The 15,565-nt window shown below is 49.8% G+C and overlaps 1 protein-coding gene across 3 annotated transcripts in view; it reads left to right on the forward strand.

The window, feature by feature from the left end:
- Positions 1 to 15,565, forward strand: part of LOC308478106 (putative cation-transporting ATPase 13A5) — a 52,312-nt gene that overhangs the window by 10,085 nt on the left and 26,662 nt on the right. For 2 of the 3 annotated variants that reach the window (XM_081007384.1, XM_081007385.1), the window contains exons 3-10: positions 551 to 694; positions 5,253 to 5,323; positions 5,416 to 5,496; positions 7,143 to 7,212; positions 8,506 to 8,640; positions 9,514 to 9,586; positions 10,845 to 10,976; positions 12,732 to 12,902. In XM_081007384.1, coding sequence (XP_080863510.1) covers positions 551 to 694; positions 5,253 to 5,323; positions 5,416 to 5,496; positions 7,143 to 7,212; positions 8,506 to 8,640; positions 9,514 to 9,586; positions 10,845 to 10,976; positions 12,732 to 12,902 — 877 coding nt within the window. Of the gene's footprint in view, positions 1 to 550; positions 695 to 4,116; positions 4,168 to 5,252; positions 5,324 to 5,415; positions 5,497 to 7,142; positions 7,213 to 8,505; positions 8,641 to 9,513; positions 9,587 to 10,844; positions 10,977 to 12,731; positions 12,903 to 15,565 lie in introns of those variants that run through there. The other variant, XM_081007386.1, reaches the window with a different exon arrangement.

The following is a 15,565-nucleotide window of genomic DNA, read 5'->3' on the forward strand; positions in this document are numbered from 1 at the left end:
AGGTCACAGGCTCACCCTTTTCATATGCCTGGAGCAGCTTCCAGTTTGGAAGAATTTTAGAGTAGGAAAGAAACCCCCTGGGGTCATCTAGTCCAGCCACCTGCCATGCAGGAATCAAAAAGCTCACGGTGTAATTTTTTAGGCCACCATCATTACGTCTGAAATTCATGGAAGTGGACAGTCCGGTACAGTCTGTGATTTAAAGCTCTGTCTCCAAGCACCCTTTTTCTATTCCAGAGCTTTCCCCATGAAAACCAGCTCTTTAAAGCTCAATCAGAGCAAACATTAAGCTGAGGAAAACTCGAATGGACATTTGAATCCAATTCAGCTTTGAAGCGGTTTTTTGCAGGGAAAATTCCGGGGCCAAACCCAAAAAACCCTCCATGCTTGGACACAGAACGCTAAAGTGCGGCCCTCAGCCTGGAAAGAGCAGGGCAGAAGTTGAGTGTGGAAGAGCCCTCAGGCTTGTGTGAATAGCTGCGTGATTTGTCCTGCTTTAACTGGATTGTGAATTACCAACGGGATTCACGCTGTGTTTTCCCTCCCCTAGGATGAGTTCCAGAAATACACCAGGAAGAAGGTGATCCACCTTGATTTGCAGAGCGTCTTGGACAGTGAAAAGCTGGACCACCTCCTTTTCGGCGCTGACCAGGATTCCGTCATCAGCAGGGCCATCATGAGGCCTGGAATGACGGTGAGCTCTCCTCGGCACAAGCCGGCAAATGAGTGATGGGCACGAGAAAGAGGCTTCTTTCTATCCCCTCCTTCCTTGCCCCTTCCTTTCTAGATCGGAGGAAATTGTTTTCTTCTTTGGCGGTCCCTCATAGCCTAGTAAGATTGTCTTCCATAAACACGGTTTTAACCGTGAGTCCGTAAGTGACTGTGGACGTCCTTCCACAGTGGGGACATTGGTTTCTGGACAGGAGTCGATCCTGGTGAGGGTTTGCCAAGTGTGCCTTCCTCTTAGCACGTTTCTCCCTTGCGTCCTGAGTTCGAGTGTCTTCAAAGCCCAGGACACCTTTGGTCAAGGCTGTGCTGCCGACTTCCTTTTGTCTGTCCTGAATCTTCCAGCAAAAACCTTCCCTTTGCCTCCGTCCCGAATAAGCCCGGGGTAGCAGATGCGCAAATGAAGCTACAAGGCTCCTTTGCCCCAGAAGCTCTTTCACTGAGCGGATGCTGTGATGCCAGCCGCCCCCTGCCTTGCTTGTTCCCCCAGGACGAGTGGCAGGATGCTTTGTCAGGGCGGGGGCCGCTCAGGGGCAGGTGCGGCACTTACCTGGGCGGCGTTGCTGTCTGGCTTGACAATGGTGCGGCTCACTTGCACGCTGCCTTTGCTCCCGTCCGAGCTGGACTCCTCCATTTTCTGTAAGAAGGAAGGAGGAGAACACACATTGCGACTGGGAGAGTCTCCAGGACCAGATTAGAGGGTGGCAAAGATGGTGAAGGGTCTGGAAGCCAAGTCTTAAGAGGAATCCTTGAGGGGCCTGGAGATGTTTAGCCTGGCCATCTGTCTTGACACGCTTTGGCTGAGATTCCTGCCTTGCACGGGGTTAGACTAGAGGACCTTTGGGGGTCCCTTCCAACTCTACAATTCTCTGAGTCTTTGAGAAGAGGAGACTGAGAGGAGGTCCGTGTTTATGGAAGACAATCTTACTCGGCTATGAGTGATCGCCAAAGAAGAAGAAGAAGAAGAAGAAGAAGAAGAAGGATGACGAGTCCTGCTGGATGAAGCCAATGGGGGCCTATCAAGGGCAGTGTCCAGTTCTCACCATGGCCAACCAGATGCCTGGAGGAAATCTGCAATGAGGATTCGAACACGAGATCCACGTTCTCCCCTCTTGTGGCTTCCAGAAGCATCGCTGCCCCTCCACCCCCTCCCCAAATCCTGCCGGCCCTTGTGGGGAACGGCGGAAGGCAACTGTCCTCTGCCCACAATCTTGGGCTGCAACTCTTTCCGTGTTGCCCCGCTGTGGGCTCCCTCCAGGGGCGTTTGCCATGCAGCAGCGGAAGGACGGACACACCAATGGCACGAGAAGCAAAAGCAGGTTCAGCTGATACTGGAGCAGATTGACAGATTGTGTTGCAAACAGACAGGAAAAACCACGTCCGGGAGCGAAGCCAGAGGGCCCGAGTTTTGCTCTGCCTGTTAGCAGAGGGATGGAGCCGAGGGGAGGGGACCTCTGGGGCAACGTTCCCACGCTCCTCCCTGCTGGAGGTGGCATGAGGACAAGGCCTTCAGCCCTGTGAACGTGCCACGGAGCGGGTCCCCGGTGCCAGCTGTGTGACCACAAGGGTCAAGAGCCGGGAAGGGCAGCCTCAAAAATCAAGGCGGAGGGTGACGCAATGTTTATGCCAGATTTCCTCCGACAACGGAGCAGCCGCTGTGTCTCTGTGCATTCAGGCAACGGCAGAGGAGCTTTGGCACGCCCCAGACTCCTTTCTGAGGAAGCCCCGGGCTTTGCACTGCAAACCACAACCGCTCTGCTCAGTGGAGTGTGTTTGCAAACCAATTGGTTCCCAGAGCCTCACTCCATCGCTCAGTCACACAGTCCCAGGGTCCTGGCAGGTCCCCAGTGAGGCATGGAAGCAGGAAGTGGGCCAGGAGGAGCAGCCAAACAAGTCCCCACACTTTGCTAGGCTGGCAAACCGGAGACCCAGGATGAACAAGGCCTGCAGATTCTTGGATGTTTCCAGTCACTGCAGTCAACTCTTCCTCCTGGAAGCTGTCCCTCCCGGGTGATCGTGAGAGGATAAGCGCCTGCTGGATCCAGCCAAAGGCCCACCTGAGCCATCATCCTGTATCCCAGTGGCCATTAAGATGCCTCTGCAAGCTTCCTCTTCTTCTTTGGTGATCCCTCGTAGCCAAATAGGCTTGTCTTCCATAAACACGGTTTTAACCATGAGTCCGTAAGTGACTGTGGAGGCCAATTCTGGACCCACACGTCCTTCCACAGTGGGGACATTGGTTTCTGGGTGGGAGTTGATCACAGTGTGGATTTGCCAAGCGTGCCATCCTCTTACCACGTGTCTCCCTTGCGTCCTGAGTTCAAGCATCTTCAAAGCCCATGACACCTTTGATAAAGGCCGTTCTCCAACTGGGGCGCTTGCAGGCCAGTGTTTCCCAGTTGTTGGTGTTTATACTGCATTTTTTTAGCTTTGCCTTGAGATCTTTAAGCCTCTTTTGTTGACCACCAGCATTACGCTTTCCATTTTTAAGTTCGGAATAGAGTAGTTGCTTTGGAAGACGATCATCAGGCATCCACACAATGTGACCCGTCCAGCGAAGTTGATGTTGAAAAATCATTGCTTCAACACTGGGGATCTTTGCTTCTTCCAGGACACTGGCATTCGTTCGCCTGTCTTCCCAAGCGATGTGTCAAATTGTATACTGTGTCTCACAGAGGCTAGAGATGCCAACTGGTCCTCTGGACCCCAAAAGGACTTTCTGAAAATTCTTCCCTGGGGCAAATTTCCTGACTTCTACGTCTCCCAGCCCTTGTCGTGCCAACGTCACTGTCAGAGCACACTGAACTTTGACAAAGACGACAAGCTTGCGCAGTGGGGCAAGGGCACCATCCTCGCCCCCTGCCGCCACGGCAGAGTTATCTGGGGCACAGCAGAGAGGTCCATATCTGCTTATGGGCTGGGATGCTTCAGTGGGCAAGCAGGGCTGTAACGGCTTGGCTCTCCCACAGAAGCGAGACACCGGCAGTAATTATCTCAGGTTTATTGCTCAAACACATAAATCACTCCGGAGCTCCTTCACTCCGGGTCTGACTCCAAGTTCGCAGTTGCCGAGTCTAAACACCGCCCTTCCTCTTCTTCCAATAGGGGAAAAAACCCTTTCGCTTCTGCTCTTTTCCCCTCCTCTCACTGACCTTTTCGCGCCTGAGTTTTTGGGCTAGCTATTCCCGGCCTCCCCCCTTCTGTCTCTGTGCTATCTTCTGCTTGCTCTCTGACATCGGCTTCCCCTCCTCCCTCTCTCATTCCAGTTCACATTCCAGTGTCCTTATCTCCCTTGGCTTGCTTAGATTCCCAGCCTCTGTCAGCTCCGGAACAAGGGCACATTCAGAGCCACTGAGCATCGTGGGAGCTGCTTGGGAACTCCACGGGAGGATCAGGAACCCCTTCCCCCCAAAAAACCACCTCCCTGTTTACATGGGGAAGGTGGGGGGAGCAAATAATAATAATAATAATAATAATAATAATAATAATAATAATAATAATATATTTGTACCCCACCCATCTGGCTGGGTTTCCTCAGCCACTCTGGGCGGCTTCCAACAAGGAGTAAAAATACATCAAAATGTCACACATTAAAAACTTCCCTGAACAGGGCTGCCATCAGATGTCTTTCACGTTTGTGTACATAAGCATGGGGTTTCAAAAGTTCCTGCTTCTTTTTTACTTAATTACAATGGTAACTAAGTAAATGCTGTTCCTCTAATCCTGATCTAACCAACCCTCCTTCACAACTACCACCCCCTCTCACTCTTCACTCCATCCTCCATCAGTCTCTCCTGAAGAGGCCAAAAACCATCTTGGCTGCGAGTCCTGGAAGACCGTCTCCCTTTCCCCACCTAGCCTGGGAGAGAAGGGCCCAGTGAGATGGATGGAAGGAGAGACTCCAGCTACAAAAGCTGAGGCTGCTGAACAGACTCTTTGGCTTAGGATAATTTGGGGGGGGGGGTTGCTGCTTTTGTATATTTATTTTAGATCTTGTTGTGATTTATGTGGTTATTCTTCAATTTGGATGTGTATTCTACTGTTTTATTGTTTACGACTGCTTTGCTATTTATTACATTTGCACGATGACTTTCACCCAAAGATCTCAAAGGTTGGGTGGTCATCTGTTAGGAATTCTTTTGCTGAATATCCTGCAGGGGGTTGGAGAAGATGACTCTCGCCATCCAGTCCAATGCAAAAATTCAAGCACTGAAGCTACAGCTTTTTAATTTTTAAATTTGGATTCAGTAAAGTAAACCAAAGAAATATTCATAAAGACAGCATAGGGCGGAACATTATCATGAAACTTATCATTCCGAAACATGATGAAAAATACCCAAAATTTCCTAAGAAATCTGATGATTTATATGATTTATATGTATTTGCACATATTAATTTATAGGTATTTTATAGGTATCATTTCACAATAAGTTAATTTAATCATTGTTCCCATCTCCCCATCCCATCAGTTTACAGATGCTTCTAAATAAATAACCATAACCGTAACCATGCATTGTCTCTAACAGGTGAGATACATCCATGTACAAAAAATCCGTTATGTCTGGGACCTCACAGAAAAGCAGTTCCTGAGAGTTGGGTGAGTTTTTAACTTGATGGCTGGAGACTCTGAGGGGCTGGAGGGGCTCTGGCTGAAATGCCCTCTCACCTTTCTGCCTCGTCTCCTTCCAGGTCGCTGGAGGACTCCAACACTTGCTACGAAATCCATCACAAATTTGGAGACGGGCTGACGAGGAAGGAGAAGGCCCTCAGGTGTGGTCCACGGGGCAGATCTGCTCCGCATCTAGTTCAACCTGCTGCAAAGCAGGAATCAATTTAATCCCTCTTTCTTTTTGTAATACATTTTTTATTCCATTTTACAATTTAATATTCAACACATTTATCATATGAAAGAAAACAGAACAAAACAAAACTCTCCCCACCCCGCGACTTCCCTCAACTTCCCCTTCTGATTCTTTAACTTCTGCTTAAATTTTTCCTTATTTTCCCTCTTTTAGCCAAATGCTCTTACATTCTTATTATTTTCATACCAAATTTTCTTCCAGTTACTTCTTACATTTAATTAATTTCCGTATTGTTGTTTCTTGACCTTTACTCTTGCTTTCTTAATTGTCAGTGTTTTACTCAAACCCTGCTAGTGAGTCCTTTTCTTTACAATATTTCTGTAAATACAGCATGAACGATTCCCAGTCTTTTTAAAAATCTCTGTTGTCTTTGTCTCTGACTCTTCCTGTGAGTTTAGCCATTTCTGCATATTCCATAATTTTAACTTGCCATTCTTCTTTCATTGGTATCTTGTCTTATCTTGTCTTTCCTTTCCTTTTCCTTTCCTTTCCTTTCCTTTCCTTTCCTTTCCTTTCCTTTCCTTTCCTTTCCTTTCCTTTCCCTTTCCCCTCTCCCTTTCCCTTTCTCCTTTCCTTTTCACCGTTCCCTTTCCCTTTCCCCTTTTTCCCCTTTCCCTTTCCCTTTCCCTTTCCCCTTTCCCCTCTCCCCTGTTCCCTTTCCCCTTTCCCCTTTCCCCTCCCCCTTTCCCCTTTCCCTTTCCTTTCTATCGCTTCTTAAATACCATATTTTTCGCCCTATAGGACGCACTTTTCGCCCTCCAAAAATGAAGGGGAAATGTGTGTGCGTCCTATGGGGCCAATGCAGGCTTTCGCTGAAGCCTGGAGAGTGAGAGGGGTTGGTGCGCACTGACCCCTCTCGCTCTCCAGGCTTCGCGCAGCTCTCCGCAAGCTGTGGGAGCCTGCGCCGGGCTCCCGCGCCTTGCGGAGAGTTGCCTGCTCTGGGGGCTGGGGGCGGGGGAAGCTCGGGCTTCCCCCGCCCAAGCCCTGCATCTGGGGGGGGAAAATAATTCCCCCCCCTTTATTTCCCCCCCAAAAAACTAGGTGCGCCTTATGGGACGGTGCGTCCTATAGGGCGAAAATACGGTATGTCTCCACGCCTCTGGCACTATCCAGCGGGGAAGGAGCTTAGGAGATAATTTTCTGTGGGGGACCAACAACTTGGATGGCTGTAAAAGAGGATTAGACAAATTCATGAAGAGAGGATTATGGATGGGCTCCCAGCCAGGACGGCTCTACTCTGCCTCCACAGACAGAGGCAGCAATGTTCCTGAATCCCAGTGGCTGGAAACCTCAGGAGGGGAGAGAGTTGCTCTTGTGTTCGAATCCTGCTTTGGTTGATTTCCCTTTGGTGCATCTGGTCAGCCCCTGTGAGAACAGGATGCTGGACTAGATGGGCCCCTGGCCTGATCCAGCAGAGTTCTTCTCATGTTCTTGAGATTGGACAGAAGGAGCAACACACACGCCCTGCCAAATCCCTGCCTTGCCCTGGAGGTCTGGGCTGCTTGTTCCTCAGGTCTTAAGGGGGGGTCTCCTCATCTCTCCTGTCTTTCTCAGGAAGTTGGTTTGCGGCCCCAACGCCATTGAAATCGAAGTCCGCCCCATCTGGAAATTGCTCTTTAAAGAGGTAACGGGGGTCCCTTTATTTTGGTTATTTGTTAAAGTTACCTTATTTTTCGCTCCATAGGGCGCACCAGCCCCAAAGAGCAGCATACAGGCTGTGACGAACCTCTACCTTCCGGAGGGGTTGCGCGCGGCTATGGCACAAGCCAAGAAAGCCAGCGGGATGGATCCCGCTCGCTGTTTTGGCTTCCTCTTTATGCCCGCGCAACCTCTCCCTGCCGGGAGAGGCTGCGCGGGGCTAAAGAGGAAGCCATAGCCACGTGCAGCCTCTCCCTGCGGGAGGGGCTGTGCGCGGCTATCCCTGAAGCCTGGAGAGCGAGAGGGGTCGGTGCGCACCGACGCCTCTCGCTCTCCAGGCTCCAGCGAAAGCAACACGAAGCCTTTGGAGCACGGAGGGAGCGCTCCCTCTGCGCTTCGGAGGCTTAGCGTTGCTATCGCTGAAGCCAAGGAGCCTGCATTTGCTCCATAGGACGCACACACATTTCCCATCAATTTTTGGAGGGGGAAAAGTGTGTCCTATAGAGCAAAAAATATATACCACTCTTCCTCAGAAGATTGCAGGGAAAGAGGCAGCAGCCATTGCAATGGCAGGGTGGATGGGTGGGAAGGTTGTGCTAAGGCTCCTGGAAAGACCTATTTATTTGTTGCACCTTTTCCTCTGAGGAGCTCATGGTGGTGCGCATGGCGCTTGGGCCCCCACAACAACCCCGTGAGGTAGGCTAGGCTTAGAGAAGGCAGCGACTGGTCCCCAAGGTCACGCCCAGTGAGGAGCATCATCATTTATTATTTCTACCCTGCCCATTTGGCTGGGTTTCCCCAGCCACTCTGGGCGGCTTCCAACAAAAGATTAAAATTACATTAAAACATCAGGCATTAAAAACCTCCCTAAACAGGGCTGCCTTCAGATGTCTTCTAAAAGTCAGAGAGTTGTTTATTTCCTTGACATCTGGTGGAAGGGCGTTACACAGGGAGGGTGCCACCACCGAGAAGGCCCTCTGCCTGGTTCCCTGTAACTTGGCTTTTCGCAGGGAGGGAACCGCCACAAGGCCCTCGGAGCTGGACCTCAGTGTCCGGGCAGAACGATGGGGGTGGAGATGCTCCTTCAGTTATACTGGGCCGAGGCCGTTTAGCGGGGATTCGAACCCTGGTCTCTCCTAGGTCCTAGTCCAGCAGTCTAACCCCTGCGCCACACTGCCTCTCTAGTTGGCAAGAGGCCCAGCATGGAGTCCTGGGATGCTCATCGGTCAGAGACAGGCAGACAGGCAGACTGATGTTCTCTGCCCCATGTTCTCTGCAGATCCTGAATCCTTTTTACATCTTCCAAACCTTCACGCTGACCCTCTGGCTGGTCCAGGGATACATCGAGTACTCCATTGCCATCATCATCCTGTCCATCATCTCTATCGCCCTCACGGTGTACGACCTCCGACAGGTGAGTCTGCCACTCCTTTTGCCCTGGTCAGGGCTTCTCCTAACGTAGCTTTCCTCCACTCTTTCCTGGCACGGTTAAAGCTCCATGTCCAAATGCTCTTTTTGTGCTTGGGGTTTTTTTTTTGCTCTGGAGATTTCCCAGCAAAAAGCTGCTCTTTAAAGCCAAATTGGAGCAAACAGCAGTCTGCGGAAAACCCCAATGGCCATTTGTTGAGCTTCAGTTTTAAAGAGTGAGTTTTCGCAGGGAAAGCTCTGGGGCAAAAAAGGGGGGGGGCACTCAGACACAGAACTTGAAAGCCTGGAACTCAGGACAAGAGGTCACTGCTGCCTTTAATCCGTCAGATTTGTATGGAGCTTTAATTCTAAGCAAAGGATGGGAGTGCCTTAAGCCTCCTGGAAGACCTCGCCCTCTCTCACGCCGCAGGGCACCACCCTCTCAGAGGCACCTCTTCCACTCAGCCTTTGGTTTATTTGACCAGCTTTTCTGCCTGGCTTTTCCCGTCCTGCTGACCCCCTTAGCCATATTGTGCCAGGGCTGATGGAAGTTGCATGAGAGAAAGTGGAAAGAGAACACTAGAATGCATGGGAACGTTGGAAGATTCAGGACGTTTCTAAAAAAAAAAAAAAAAAATCCTGCTTCACACAGCATATGGTTAAACTGTGGAACTCCCTGCCACAAGGTTTCCCACAGTCACCTGGTTGGCCCCTGTGAGAACAAGATGCTGGACTGTGAGAACAAGATGCTGGTCCAGCAGGCTCTCCTTTTGCATGTGATTGAATTTTACTCACTAGAGAGGAGCCAACTGGAAGGCCCCCCCCAGACCAGCCTTCCCTGCTCAGACATGCTCAGTGCCTAAGTCTCTTCTTTCCGCAGCAATCAATCAAGTTGCACAACCTGGTGAAGGAGCACAACAAGGTGGAAGTCCTGGCCTGGACCAAGAATGAAGGTGTGTGGGTGTGTGTTTGTATTGGGGTCCTGAGACAGCTGCCTTCTTCTCCTGCCCCACAGCCTCCCCTTCCTCTCCCAGCACTATCCTGCTTCCCCATCTCCCCACACGGGGCAGCCTCAAGGCCTTTAAAGGGAGGGTTCCCAAACTCTTCTGGGCCACCCGGGGCCGGATTTACGTATAAACTAAACAAGCTGTAGCTTAGGGCCCCACTCTCTTGGGCCCCCAAAAAAATTTAAAGGGGGGAAAAACTGGATGTACAGTTCCAAAATAAAAGATAAAAAGCAAATACAGTGGTACCTGTATTGTTCCGGAGGCCCGTTCGCAACATGAAAAGAGTGCAACCTGAAGTGCCGTATCTGCGCAGGTGCACGGTGCAATTTAGCGCTTGTGTGCATGCGCGAGTGGCGAAACCTGGAAGTAACCCTTTCCAGTACTTCCGGGTCGCCGTGGGATGTAACCTGTAAGAACATAATATGAAGCAAACGTAACATTGAGGTATGACTGTACAGTGGTCCCTCGGTATATGAACTTAATCTGTTCCGGAAGTCTGTTCTTAAATCAAAACCGTTCTTAAACCGAGGCACTCTTTCCCGAATGAGGCCTCCCGCCGCCAGTGCCCTTCTACCATTCAGATTCCGTTCTTAAACCAAGGTAAAGTTTGCAAACCAGGACACTACTTCCAGTTTTGCTGAGTTTGTAAACCGAATCGTTCGTAAACAGGACTTTTCTTAAACCGAAGTACCACAGTAAAATAAAACCTACATACAGCAACAGTGTTTTGCGTTGTGTGGGCTCCTATTTATTATGTGCAAATGGCTTTAGATACCTATTAGGTCCATAAATTAATATATAGCACATATTCAACACAAAAAACAGCGGCAATTTGTTGTTGACAAAGGACAGCTGGACATATACAGGGCCCCATTACCTTCAGTAGCTCAGGACCTCATTAAACCTAAATCTGGCCCTGGGGCCACCCCCCCCCCTTAGTTCCATTAAATCCAAAAACAGATTGGAAAACTGGGCCCAAACCAGGAAATAATAATAATAATAATAATAATAATAATAATAATAATAATGACAGCCTGTCTTTTCCCCTGAAATGAATTTCAATAGGGACAAGCATAAGGTTCTATCCAGACTTTTAGGCCCAGCTCAGCGCTTTAAAGCTCTGTGCTTGAGCGGTTGCTGTTGTTGTTTGTTCCGGCACTTTTCCGGGGAAACCTGCGCTTTAACAGAGCCCCTTTTCCTGCAGGGAGCTGCAAGGTGGAATCCTGCCAGCTGGTCCCAGGAGATGTCCTTCTCTTGGAAAGCCAGAAGTTTTCTCTGCCCTGCGATGCCATCCTGATAGAAGGGAGCTGCGTGGTCAACGAGGGGATGCTCACAGGTACGCAGAACTGTCCTGGCCCCCCTTTGCCCTTCTCCCACGCCCTCCTTCCGCCCGCTCTGCTTTCTTTCTCACGCAGATGAAGGGATTTGGAGGGAGGCGGCCTGAAAGGTAAATTTAAAGGGGGGGGGCAGGTAAATTAAATTGTGGAACTCTCTCCAGCAGGAGACAGTCATTTGGCCACTAAATAGAATGGCTTTAGAAGAGGATGGCGCAATCTCATGCCGGGGGAGAGGGCTATAAGTGGTTCTACTCTGCCCCCACAGTCAGAGGCAGCGATGCTTCTGGATCTCAGTTGCCAGAGGAAAGAGGGTGATTGTGCTCAGATCCTGCTTGCCCGTTTCCCATTGGGGCATTTGAGACCTTCGGGTGTAGGGAAGTGTAGAAATAAAAAATAAAAATAAACATTTGGATGGCCCCTGTGAAAACAGGGTGCTGAACTGGATGGGGATATTTTCACCCCCTCCCATTGCAAGAATCTCCTGATGTTTTCAGAAAGGAGGGGGCGGAAACTGCTCTTCGCTTCTTCCACTCCTGCCTGACTCTGTGGGAGTCTCTGTGTTATCTATGTAGAGATGAGACAGTTGTGGGTCCAGTGCACTTAGACCTGCTTTCCAGGAGTGGAAGGTCTCTGGAAGTCCTCCAGTTCGCCTAGTCCAGTTGGGGCAGATCCAGATATGGAGCCAAGTCATTGGCATCGGCTCAAAGGCGTACTGACACTTCTTACCTTCTTATGTACCATATTTTTCGCTCTGTAGGATGCAACCGACCATAGGACGCACCTTGTTTTAGAGGGGGAGAACAAGAAAAAAAATTCTCCCGCTCTCTGCACAGCGCCCCTTCAGCGAAGCGGCAGGAGAAATGGAGCCCCCCGTTTAGCTGAAGGGGCGCTGCACAGCTCTCCCTCTCCCACATTGCCTTCTCCTTCAGCGAAGGCAACCCGAAGCCTCCAGAGCGCAGCGGGAGTTCCTTTGGGTTCCTTTCACTATCTTTGAAGCCTGGACCCCTCTTGCTCTCCAGGCTTCAACAAAAGCATCGCGAAGCCTCCGGAGCGCGGCGGGAGCGCTCCCTCTGCGCTTCGGAGGCTTAGCGTTGCTATCGCTGAAGCCAAGGATCCTGGATTCACTCCATAAGACGCACACACATTTCCCCTTAATTTTTGGAGGGGAAAATGTGCATCTTATAGAGCGAGAAATACGGTACAGCCTTTTCGGCCGAGGGGAACACAACATTCATGGGCAACATCCCCTTGGCAGCTCCTTCCGCTCTCCGCAGTGCCACCTCAGTGTGTGCCATTGCAATGAAGACAACGCTCTTCCCTTGCCTGGCCCCACCTTGGTTTTCTTCCCCTTGTATCTCATTGCCGTTTGTAAGCTCCTTGGGGCAGGGCCTCCTTTGAAGCGCCGTGCATGTTGATGGTTCTGTGCAAAGTAATCACCATCATTAGTAATAATCCATGCATACTGATTCAAGCTGCAAGAAAGGCAGTTTTGCGTAGACATTAGGAAGAACCTATTCTGGTTCTTCAAGATCCTGTTTGATGGCAGAACGGTTTCCTTCGGGAGATGGTGGACTCTCCTTCCTTGGAGGTTTCTAAGCAGAGGTTGGGGGGCCATCTGTCTTGGATGCTCTAGCCGAGATTTCAGCCTTGCCGGGGGTTGGACTGGATGACTCTGGGGGTCCCTTCCAACTCCACGATGCCGTGATTCTGTGGCGATGTCCACTGAGCAGGTGGGATTTGGGCTGTGTTTGCAGGCGAAAGCGTTCCCGTGATGAAGACCCCCTTGCCCCAGACGGACAACACCAAGCCCTGGAAAGTTCACAGCGTGGAAGACTACCGCCGACACGTTCTCTTCTGCGGCACAGAGGTCATCCAGACCAAGCGAGCCGGAAAAGGCCCCGTCAGGGCCGTCGTGCTACAGACAGGTGAGTCAAGCAGCTGTTGTGTGAAAAAAACTGCCCCCTTTCCCTTATGGGGTATGCAGGAGCCCCATAGAGCCCTTTGTAGGTTCTCCATTGGTTGGAGAAAATAACAGAGGCCAGGCAGAGAATATTGAGAAGCAAAGCAGCTAGTAAGCCTGATCTTTATTGAACTGTTGCAACAGTTTCCCCACTCACCCCACGCAGGAGGGAGGAGGGACCCAGAACAATGGTGTGCAAGCCCTTATATAGACTTTTGAAATTCCCCACCCTGGAGCCCAAGACCACCCCCAGAAACATCATACATACATCACAGAAAGAGGTGGTCCCCAGCAGAAACTGGAGTGTGTTGCTTCTCTCCTGTCTGCCAGGATACCTGATCCTGCCTTATCTGATTGCCTTTTCTGGGTAGCCTGGCCATTCCTTGGAGATGGTAAATCCTTAGTTTCTGAATCTCTTATGCATATTGAGAGTGTGCTCAGCTTCACAGATACTTGCCAGACTGTATTTACAGGGAGGTGTAAGCAGCCCCTACAATTGGAAAGCTTTCCCCATTTCCTTCCTCCTTACAAACACTATATGTACTGTTTCAGACACTATACTTACGCATGTGTGTTTGCCTTGTACATTTATGAATATTTACTTTTATATATACCGTATTTTTCACTCTATAAGATGCACCCGACCATAAGACACACCTAGTTTTTAGAGGAGGAAAACAAGAAAAAAAATATTCTGAATCAAATGTTGTTGAAGAGGCTTTGCACGGTTATCAATCCCTCTTGCTGTTCTGGCTTCTGGGATAGCTGCGCAGCCTGCATTCGCTCCATAAGACGCACACACATTTCCCCTTACTTTTTAGGAGGGAAAAAGTGCGTCTTATAGAGCGAAAAATACAGTGTGTGTGTGTGTGTGTGTGTGTGTGTGTGTGTGTATGACCTTAGAATTCCTATAACACAGCTTTGTGATTTTGCACCTCTTTAAGATAGGGAGATGGGTGACCCTGAGTGCGGGGGGCGGGGGAGAGGAGAGAAAAATCGAAGCTATTTTTGCCTGTTGGTCCCTGGGAAGGTCATGGCCTCCCTTTTCCCTTCCTTCATGCCCTCCTTCTGCCCCCCCCCCCGGTTTCTTTCTCATGCAGATGAAGGGATTTAGAGGGAGGCGGTTTTGCAGGTGACAGGGGTGTGGTGGGGTGTGTGTGGAAAGTTAAACTATGGCACTCTTCCTGAAGTGAAGCGTGACTCTCCTTTCTTGAAAGCTGATGGCGCATGTGATGAATGCATGCAAAATCCTAAATTGAGCTTGACTCACCTGGTGCCAAGAGGAAGCGCTTTGCTTTTGAAAACTAATAATAGCATCCAGGGAGGCGGGAGAATGCAGACCTGCAGGTTGTGTCAAAGAGCCTCTTCTCCAGGCCTGATTCTGGTGCCCCAAAAAGGGTAACTGTGTCTTGGGCAGCTCAGTGATAAGCAAAGCCTTTATCGTCAGGAGTATTAAGTCTGCTCTGTGGAGCGGGAAGGGGGTTCACTGGCATCCAGGAACGAGATGGGTCCCTTTCCATGGCCTTGTTGTGGCCTTTCCACCCCCATCGTTCTACCCGGACACTGAGGTCCAGCTCTGAGGTCCTTCTGGCGGTTCCCTCCCTGCGAGAAGTGAGGTTGCAGGGAACCAGGCAGAGGGCCTTCTCAGTGGTGGCACCCACCCTGTGGAATGCCCTCCCTTCAGAGGTCAAGGAGATGAGTAATTATATAACATTTAGGAAACATCTGAAAGCAGCCCTGTATTGGGAGGTTTTTAATGTTTGATGTTTTTATTATGTTTTTAGATGTGCTGTAAGTTGCCCAGGGTGGTTGGGGAAACCCAGCCAGGTGGGCAGGGTATGTATGTATGTATGTATGTATGTATGTATAAAATAAAAAAATCCTTCCAGTAGCACCTTTAAGACCAACTAAGTTAGTTCTTGGTATGAGCTTTCGTGTGCAAGCACACTTCTTCAGATACACTGAAACAGAAGTTGCCAGATCCTTCTATATAGTGAGAAGGTGGGGAGGGGTATTACTCAGGAGGGTGGTGGGAATGGGAGATTGGCAGATAGCTAAGATGAGCCTGCTGACGACTCTTAACGACTGTAATAGGTCTTACAGGAAAAGGCAAGGGGTGAGAAGGTGAGAAATGGCTTAGTCAATTTTCCTGTAAGACCTATTCCTTTTCCTGTAAGACCTATTACAGTCGTTAAGAGTCGTCAGCAGGCTCATCTCAGCTATCTGCCAATCTCCCATTCCCACCACCCTTCTGAGTAATACCCCTCCCCACCTTCTCTCTATATAGAAGGATCTGGCAACTTCTGTTTCAGTGTATCTGAAGAAGTGTGCTTGCACACGAAAGCTCATACCAAGAACTAACTTAGTTGGTCTTAAAGGTGCTACTGGAAGGATTTTTTTATTTTGACTATGGCAGACCAACACGGCTACCCATCTGTAACTGTATGTATGTATGTATGTATGTATGTATGTATAAATAAATAAATAAATAAATAAATAAATAAATATGATGCTGATGCTGATGATGATGGCAGGAGATGCATGTCTGGCCCCCCACAGCCAACTCTGTGGGCTCTCCCCACCTGCCTCCCTGTGGCTGGTTATCACGCAAGAGGATTAGAACTCTTC

The sequence above is a fragment of the Podarcis pityusensis genome, assembly GCF_964106645.2.
Source record: "Podarcis pityusensis genome assembly, chromosome: 5".
In the NCBI taxonomy this organism is placed as follows: domain Eukaryota; kingdom Metazoa; phylum Chordata; class Lepidosauria; order Squamata; family Lacertidae; genus Podarcis; species Podarcis pityusensis.